General features: G+C 47.4%; 1 protein-coding gene across 2 annotated transcripts; it reads left to right on the forward strand.

The window, feature by feature from the left end:
* The first annotated feature begins 1,792 nt into the window (after positions 1–1,792).
* LOC108097137 (putative metabolite transport protein HI_1104) lies at positions 1,793–9,829 on the forward strand. 2 transcript variants are annotated; one of them, XM_017199235.2, is made up of 3 exons: positions 1,793–2,282; positions 7,785–9,135; positions 9,195–9,829. In XM_017199235.2, exons 2-3 carry the CDS (start codon positions 7,800–7,802, stop codon positions 9,464–9,466), a joined length of 1,608 nt encoding a protein of 535 aa, XP_017054724.1. In that variant the 5' UTR covers positions 1,793–2,282; positions 7,785–7,799; the 3' UTR covers positions 9,467–9,829. The 2 variants fall into 2 exon arrangements, with proteins under 2 accessions (XP_017054724.1, XP_017054723.1); XM_017199234.2 differs by having other exon boundaries at positions 1,793–2,018.
* Positions 9,830–9,852: the final 23 nt, after the last annotated feature.

The raw sequence follows: 9,852 nt of genomic DNA on the forward strand, positions 1-9,852 counted from the left end.
CAAGGATCCGGTTCCGAGCACAGTGGCACTTAACTGGAGCTGCCAACCGAGGGCTGCCTTGGAATTCGTGGTTCGTGGGCGTTCAAGCAAGACCATAAAAAGAACAGCACTTCCAGAACAAAATGGTAACGAACCAAACAAACCAAACCGAACTAAACCGTACCGAGCCGAAGCAAACTAAAGAAATCACAACTAAGCTAGGCAATCACCCAAATCAACTCGAACTTGACACCACCCACGAAACCCCGAAACCACCCAACCACTTGACGTCACAGCGGTGGAGCTCTGTTGACCAAGACGGCGTTTAATTAGCATGGAAAAAAGTACCCGAAAGACCAAACACCTGCAAGCCAAAAACAAAAAGCACAAACCACTCGAGAGGCGTTCGAAAACCACCAATCGAAACTGGTTCCGAGATCTGCGAATTCGTGGGTTACGGGATCGGAGGCCGGAGAACGGAGAACGGAGCCCGGAGATCCGTGAGTCAGCAGCCGCCTATCATATGCACCGATTTACGGCACGCACACAAGTTTCCTTGGTAATGATAGGAGGAGGAGCGTACCGGCCAAAAAAATCCCCCCAAATTGCAGGACGTCAAGCTTCGCTGGTAACTGGATTTTGCAGCGATGTTTTTTAATGTATTCCTCGAATTCAAGAGCTCCTCTCTTAACACTCAGCAATTCTCTTGGGCTAAATACAAAGTTAAAAGGTTTTATTTTTAGTTTTATGCAAGACAAAAAGAAATGGAATCAAAGATGTGCAGTGTAATACTAATATGCTCGTATTTTGTACTTACTCATCTGGGATTATTAAATGGAGAAGTATGTGAGAACTGGGCATATTCAACCACAGTGCACGAGTGGGTTAACTGAAGCATAACAAGGGGTCACTCGAAGGGACTGTCCGCATAACATGGCACAGACAAGCACCACTCATCATCAGCGTTCTGAGATCTCACGGGAGAAATGAGACGGTCCGAAAGGCAGACATTGGGGGGAATCCACGGCAGTCGCGATTATGCGTGGATTTTCCATCGCCGCCAACTGGTTTTCTCTGCGGTGATTCGTTTGTTTTCGCTGCTCTTCGAGAGAACGGCGTAAACAGATCTCCGAGGCGGGATCAAGGGCAACACGATCATGATCAGCGAGCATGCAGCCCAAGATGATCTGCTGAATGGCCATGACTCGAGTCAGATTCTATTCCGAAATATTCCGAAATATTTTTCAGCAGGCTGTCGCTTTGACTTATGGGCTCTAAGTCATAAAGTTGGGTTATTTGTGATAAGTTATTTGTAAGGGTAACCACAGCTGAAAAATGATTAGTACTTGTCTAAGATTCGAGGGGGTAATAACTAAACGGCCATAGAACCCCCCATCTGTGGACTCGTCCCGCTAAGTTTGGGTGACAAGTGGAGAACACCTGCGGTCAGTTCAATCAAGGCAGAAACGGAGGCTCGGCCGATGGGATCGGGGAGCCCGATTAATCAGGCCTTTGTTCGAACCGAACTGCAGATACTATTTTTGGGATGGAAGGGTTACACATTCTTCCCGCTGGCGGTTCTTGACTAAGCTCCCCAGCCAGCCAGCCAGACAGCCATCCAGTCAGCCAGTCAGCCAGTCAGCTTGCCAACAAAGAGCGCTCGGCTCGGCTCTTTCTGCCTGCTCGACTGCTTCGCTCGCCCGCCTTTCGACTTCTCGCGAGCTGAAACTTTGCATTGTTTTGCCGGCGATGGCAGCGAAGTCGGCGTCGCCGTTTGGTTGGTTTTCCTTTTTAAAAACGACGATGGACCGAGCCATGTTTTAGTTCTGTTTGCAAAACGCAGCCAATTGGACGTGCCCCAAAATAAACAGCCCGAGCCCGAGCCATAGCCCAAGCCCAAGCCCAACAGAGACTCAAGACTCAAGCCCAAGTCTGAGTCCGAGTCCGAGTCTGAGTCTGAGTCCGAATCCCAGTCCAGAGGCAACTTTTACGGTTCGGACCGAACAGTGTGTTTTCTGCCATCGAATTGTTTGTTCTGTGTAAGTGTCGACTGTAGTGTCGCGTTATCTCCGTCGATGCTGATTGAAAAAAGAAAGATATTGGAAGATTGGAATATTAAACGCCTTGACAGTTCTCAATTGCTCGACGACGCGTGCTTGTGTGCAATTAATTTGAATCCATCGGGGGGTACAATAGTTCTCGACAATTTTTGTGTGTCAGTGCCAAAGCTATAGATCGACCGGTCGATCGATCGATCGTCGAACGAACAAGAACATTACAGCAGCCCGTCAGAGTGGAAAAGTGTAAGTTACCGGGATATGAATCAGTGACTTTTGCTTGGGAAAGACCAAAAAACCCCAGAGCTTCTATTCAAAACGTGTGACAAACCGATTCAAGCGAAGATGAGAAATTAATGAGGAATTCAGGGCAAAAAAGGAGCGTGTTATGGTACAATTAAGACACAAAATAATACCTATTAAATGTTGTATTGCGTATCTTTGTAAGATTTCTATAACGCAGCTGACGAGCATTCCCCGTCAAAGAGAGCTCATAACTATGAAGATGCATCATCAAACAATACAGACAATATGAGGTGCTAATCCCAAATCGATGATCTGATGATTGATGGTCGCCCACGAGCAGTGATCTGTGAAATCAAGTTGCTAGTGTTTGGGCTTCTCTGCTGAAGTAAAAAGGTTTGCCATTAATAAACAGCAACAAGCTCCCCACTCGCTGGAGAAGATTTCGGCGGGACGGAAAGTGGGGGAGGAGCCGAAGGCACTTGTGGTGCAAAGTAAACCACTGAACGTATGTGTTTGAGCTTCACAATATTGACGCAACTCAGTTGCTGTCAACAAATTACGAATGACACTCCCACAACCGAAAACTAATGAGGCCTTAAGTTGGGACTATCTTATCGGCGAAGAACAGGAAGGAAAGCCCCGAACCGAGACCAAAAATCGATAGTACAGACTCCCAGACGAGAAAGACTAATGAGTCTCGAATGCAGTCGATCGATCGGTTGAATAAGTTAAATAAGGTAGCAGGCGGGCAATTTGTTAGAACATGTTAATTTGGCATTATCGCAGAAATTGAAAGCTCGATTTAGAAAGGAATTTATTAAACAATTTCTGGAGATTATTTATTTTGACTTCGAACTAGACAGCGACACGATTCGGTTTTTTTCCCACATCAAACAGAACATCTGGTGGGCGTCTTTTTAGAATCCCCTTGCCCTTGCCCCTGACTTTTTTCGATGAGAGGTCGGTCATATTGTTGTGGGCAGTCACGAAGATCCGAGATCCGAGATCCGAACGGAATGCAAAAATATAGAAATCTTTTATGGAGAAGTTAAAATTGCTAATGAACACTGGCAATTGCATAAGTGTGTCTGATTTTGATTAACATTCCCTTTTCTATAATTTATATGAGCTTTTCTAATTCTAACAATGCCCGTAGAAGGTCAAGTTGCGATCTCCCGATTGGGAAATCAAAAAGACGAGAATGGCAATGAAAGTGAACCTCTCCCTAGGATCGCATCACATCTTTGAGCGCTTGTTTGATACCCAGATCGATTGTGATTGCTGGAATGGAATGCTGGAAACGCTTGTTGAAAATTAGAAAGGTTGCTCAGGTGTCGCAGACAATTAGTTTTAATTGATTGTTCTCGCTGGCATCCAGTTCCAGTTCGAGAATAGCCTAATTGTTTGACCACTCTAATTATGCCGTTAAACCGAATTGCGCCCAAGATAGTCCGGCCATCTGGCACCCGAGAGCTGTGCGGCACTTGCTTTATGAGTAATTTATGGCCCGATCTGTGACTAGAGCCAGCGCAATCAAATTTAATAAGCAACCCACTCATTAGGGGCCGGGTGTCAGGTAATGAGAAGCCGTGATGGGTATCTCTGAGTCGAATCTAGATCTAGATCGCTAACATCTCCGCTTAACTCGTCGTCCGCTCGATTTGCATTTGGCGAGCGAGCGGTGACCACGTAACTACCCGTAATTCGGGTTATACAGTCCGGCAGGCAGTCATTTTCGTTCGGAACCCCCCGAGATTAAGCAAACAGAAAGTCCGAGACACAGTTTGCCCGATGATGATTGGCAACTTTGCGTTAGTTGCACCCGGGGATTGCTTCCATCGCTGTGGTCACTGGTGGCCGTTTTAATTTATGCTAATGGCGGAATGGTTCCATCTGTCCCACCCCCAGAGCCCTTAGCCAGAGGCCCCAGGTCGCACTTGGATCGGTTCACGTGGGCACGATTCGCGGATCCGATCCGATAACATGGCATTCGCATTAGCATCTGGCGATCGGGAGTGCAGCTTCCCAGTTGCCAGGTGTGATCGCTTCGGCGTTTTGTAATTCATTAAGATCAGGTTCCCAGCACCTGGCCGATTTGAGCTGATTCACTGGCCGTTTATCTTCGACCTGTCATGTCCCCAGCCATCGTTTAGGGACCGATGAATTTCCCGATTGGCTTGGTGGTGTTGTGGTGGTTCTTCTGGTAGAACACCGCTTCGCATTACTCCACTTTCTCTTCCATAACGGATTATTGCAGATCCCCGCTTTTACGTAAGCTTGATCCGCAGACATCCGGCATTTCGCCAGGTGGCGTCGGTAGCACTTAGCACTTCGCTCATAATGGCAGTGCAAATCATGTGACTTCCCTGACACTTTGCGTTTGCTAACTGACCACTCTCAACGGCAATCCAGGGGCTGATGGCTTCATTTCGACGGCGAGTGCCGTGAATAAATCAAAACACGAGCCAGAATGGGATAGGGGCGTTACCCTGCCATTAGCTACTAACGAGCTGCAGAATGGATGTGTTCGCACGGACAGGTGTCAGGGTCGTACCGTTGCCTACGTCACGCAATCTTAGGCGGGCCCCCGAAGATCTCCCTCCCACAGCACCGTGCAAGCCACTCAAATGGCTGATAATCGTGGGCGGGAATCCAAGAGACACCTGCCACAGAGGCCTAGCCAATAAATTAAGAATATTTATTCGCTATTTATTTAAAGCCAACATCTGGCACCCCGCGTCCACCCAGAAGCCATTCATAATTGCTGGCCAGGTTAACCTTGACTGCGGTTACAAGTCGGGCTGATAAACCGCATTTATAGCCAACTTAATACAATTGTATAATGTGTACAATGTGTAATGGGCATGCTTGAGTGCCGGCCACTTGTCTGTCTGTCGCTCTGTCGGTCTGTCGGTCTGTTGGCCTGTCTGTCTGTTTGGCTGCCTGTCAGCTGTTCAAAGTGCTTTGCATAGACAACTTAAGAGGCTTATTAGTCGCGAGCTAATCGAATCGGGGTTAAACATGACTTGGGTTTATCTTGGCTTACCTTTTTACCGCAGCTGGAAAGTTCGCAGAAGTACTTGGCTTTAATTGCCGGGCCAATTCAGATTAATAGAGATTTTAAAAGCACTTCATATATGTACCTTCATTCCAGCAGTTCGGAAAACGTCGTGGCTCGCACACATCCGAAAATCTATGTGCATATCGGAATCGAAATTCGCACATTAGTTTAGAAACTGCAGCCTGTAGGCCGCAGTCTCTAGTCCCCAGTCGATTCGAGGCAGCCAAGCCTGACCGTTCTTGGTCTAATCTTGTCACGAACATTAGTCAACTCGATGCTGTAACACTACGGCTACGACGTTCTAGCAATGGCCTGCAATTTGGCATTGCGTGCCGTGGGGGTGGGAGGTCAAAGCAGTGTTCAGTCGGACTTACCTTCCAAGTAGCTGGGCCCCAAAATCAGAGCAGTGGAAGTGCAGGCTTAATTTGCAAATACAGTATTAATTAGCCTACACAACAATTAAATGCAAATTCAAAGTTTTATGCTATGAACAATTCCATTTTCACTAATTTCATTGTTCGAAAGACATGCATTTTTTCCGAGAAGTAGGTTCTAATGTTTAACGCTTCAACGAGCCCACTCGATAGTCAATTTACGAGCTGCATATCCAGTGGCCTTGCCAAAGAAAGCGAAAGAGGCGAGTTCCTCCAGGGGGCTTCAACCGGTCACGTTTGGTCGGGGGTCCGGTTTTGGGTCTATTACGCTTGGCGCCTTGGCATTGAACTACCACTGCGAAACTAGATAGACGGCACGCACTGACGGATGTGGATGTAATGCACGAGCAAGGTTCTCTGACGAAACAACTGCGACGTGCCTGGTCAAAACCGAAGCGAGGATTTCCATAAGAATCGCCCAATAAAAACCGTTTCATTCAATCCGGACAATAGTCCAATGTCAAGGTTGCCTCTTGGCATTTTGCTAAGCCGCTAACAAACAACCAGAAACAACGCTCAGCTTCCTAAATTGAATTTGCATTAAATATGAGACTAGACTCACGTGTGAGCTTTAGTACCAAAACGGTGATACTCGTATTTATGGCTTGATAAATGCCAACGCGCATCACGAAGCGATCTTGGCCAAAGATTTACAAGGGGCAAGACCGCCAAACCGCTGGCGCTTAATAGCTATTATTATTCAAATTGCACTAAACATTAGGCCAAAAAAGTCGAAACCAGAATATGCTGAAGTACGAATGCGGAGAATGAGGGCCCAAAGCTCTGTAAGCGTTTAGTGTTTGATTTACAAACACGAATCGACGCCCGAACAATAAGTTCACAAGACAAGCCAGTGCTAAAATGGTCAATAGCAAATAACTTCTCAATAAACCAGGCGGTCAATACACCGAGCATCCGCATTCCTGAGGCCTTTTGTTCAACCGCATATCCGTCGGATAGCAAATGTGTCTGGCCACTATTTTTCCACCCATGTTCTCAGCGATTCTATGGCCTGACCTTGACGGCTTTTGACAGCGCAGCAATTGTAAGGCATAGCCGAAAAAAGAGAGACTCAGAACAGCAAAAGCAAATTAACTTGATTGATTAAAGGAATTTTGGTAACGCATGTTGGCGGGGAGGGCGTTTGGCCGTCAAAAGTCAAGTCGAAGCCGAAACGCCGGGGCTCCAGCAATAAGTTGTTGCCGGGTTCAAGATTACGAAGTTTTTTTAATGGCGGTTTGCCAAAAATTAATTTGCCCGCCTTCGAGAACTGAGGGAATAGCCAGAAAACAAAGTGCCTTAATCAATTTGTTTGGTACAGTAGAGGATTGTTTTGGATCAGTCGAACTGTAGTATTAGAGATTCCATGGATCCGCCAGTTTTCCCACTTAAACAATTGAAGCTTAGATAAGCACCATTTAAGCCATTTTGTATCTGAATTTATATTCTTCAATTATATTTAAAGCCGCGGAAAACCGCCTTTCCATTATCATACCATTAACTGATTTATCATTAGTAGAGTACTTTATGCGTTTTAAAGTAACCGGTTTTTGATCTTAACTTAACTGTCACCACCTGCAGAGCTCCGATTGAGGATCATTATGCCGGCAATGTATCCGGATAGTGCTCGTTAGAATCCGCCCCTCGTATCACGTTCGCAGAAATTGCCTTCGCTTTCCGCTGCGAGGGAGAATTATAGACATTGGGCCAAGTTCCTTTCGAAATTCCAGTCACGACAAATCCGTCAAGTCAAACGACTAATGCGATATTGCATTATGCAGCTGACCCGCGAACTGACACTCGTAGGCTGCTAGTCTCATTAATTGAGTGCTCGCAGATTATTTGTCATTATGTCGAGACACTTGTTTGCATGTTTTCTCTTTTGTTCCAATAAAAAGTTAGGTAGCTGGCAGTCCAAATGAAATTCGTGTCAGTTTGAATTGCCTGTGACGTAGTATGTAAATGCGAAAACTAATCGCGATCGCGATCGCCTTATCTCTCTTGCAGTCAACGGCTCCCAACATGATTCCGATTCTTGAGAAACTGAGTGGGTTCTACAACTCGTATGTTTTGGCCGTACTCACCATTGGCTACATCCTGGGCGAGCTGGGACACTATCTGATCGGCGTAACATCCAAGCAGACCGCCATTGAGCTGGACTATGGGGACCATGCCTGCCAGCAAAATACCTCGATGTTCAATCGCCACGAGCTGCCCACCCAGTGCTCGGCTGTTGACAACGAGTCCAGCTGCTATACCCTGGACTTCAATGGCACTGGATACTGCGAATGGAACTACAACGGGCTGGGCATCGACTACCAGATCCTGGCCGGACCCACTTTCATCCTCATCTTCACCATCGCGGGCGTCTTCATGGGCTTTGCAGCCGACAAGTACAATCGCGTTAAGATGCTGACCGTGTGTACGGTGATCTTTGGCGTAGCCATGATCCTGCAGGGCACCGTCAAGGAGTACTGGCAGCTGGTGCTCCTGCGAATGGTGATGGCCGCTGGTGAGTCTGGCTGCAATCCCCTCGCCACTGGAATCATGTCAGACATCTTCCCGGAGGACAAACGAGCCCTGGTCATGGCCATTTTCAATTGGGGTATCTACGGCGGCTACGGAATTGCCTTCCCCGTGGGACGATACATCACCAAGCTTAACTTCTGGAATCTAGGATGGCGCGTTTGCTATCTGGGCGCCGGAGTGCTCACGGTGATCATGGCTGCCCTGACAGGAACCACCTTGCGGGAGCCGGAGCGCAAGGCCATTGGCGAGGGCGACAGGCAGACAAGCGCAGGAAAACCGGTGAGCTTGTGGCAGGTGATTAAGAGCCCGGCGATGATAATGCTGATGATAGCCGCCTCCATTCGCCACTGCGGCGGCATGACCTTTGCCTACAACGCCGATCTCTATTACAATACCTATTTTCCCGATGTTGACCTGGGCTGGTGGCTGTTTGGCGTCACCATTGGCATTGGTAGCGTGGGTGTGGTCGTCGGCGGCATTGTCTCCGACAAGATTGTCGCCAAGATGGGCATTCGGTCACGCGCGTTTGTGTTGGCCATCAGCCAGCTTATCGCCACTCTGCCGGCCTTTGGATCGGTCTACTTTGATCCACTGTGGGCCATGATCACGCTAGGACTAAGCTACTTCTTCGCCGAGATGTGGTTTGGCATTGTGTTCGCCATTGTTGTGGAGATTGTCCCTCTTCGAGTGCGATCCTCGACCATTGGCGTCTTCCTGTTCGTGATGAACAACATTGGTGGCAACCTGCCCATCCTGGTGGATCCTGTGGCAAAGGTCCTCGGCTACCGCGGATCAATCATGATCTTCTACGCTGGATTCTACGGCATCAGTAAGTCTAAATTTTTACTTCTGAGTAGCAACTTTGCTAATGGCCGTCTGCCCCTTTAGGTTCCATTCTCTTCTTCATTACATGCTTCCTGCTGGAAGGCAAGTCGGTTGGGGCGGAAGAGCCGGAGTCGCCGAAGACCCATCCGGATGCAGTGCTCAACGCTCGCCACATGCACGGACACGATAATTCCGTTTTCTCTGTGGACGAGACCCTGCCCTCCAATGGACGACCTGCCCAATTGCCGCAGCACCTGCAGATGTCTAGCAACGGCTACGACAAGTCTCATATTTCTCCGGCTCGACAGAACGGCGCCGAGAGCAGCAGATTATAGATAAGCTTAAAGTACGGAGTGTTTTTTTTTTATTAAATACTATTATGGAATTTTTATTTCGTTTGAGGTTCTATGACACTTGCATTTTACTCGGATAACTAGTGGATTTACTATGAGTTTAAGATCAATGGATTAACTATCCAACTTCTTTAACAGATATATCCTGTTGGTCAGCCGAATTTTAGGCAGTGTCATAACACCTTTAAACTTAGTCCTAAGCGAGGAGTGTGGAGGGAATCAATGGAGCAGCATCCTTGCTCTAATGCCCTTACACAATTTTTTTTAGCGCGTTAACTGTGTACTTAAATCGGCTGGCGATGACAAGAGTACAATTTTAATAAAGTGCTGTTTTGTTAATACAGACCAATTTTATTTAACACTCGCGG

The sequence above is a fragment of the Drosophila ficusphila genome, unplaced genomic scaffold (assembly GCF_018152265.1).
Source record: "Drosophila ficusphila isolate 14025-0441.05 unplaced genomic scaffold, ASM1815226v1 contig_198, whole genome shotgun sequence".
Lineage (NCBI taxonomy): Eukaryota > Metazoa > Arthropoda > Insecta > Diptera > Drosophilidae > Drosophila > Drosophila ficusphila.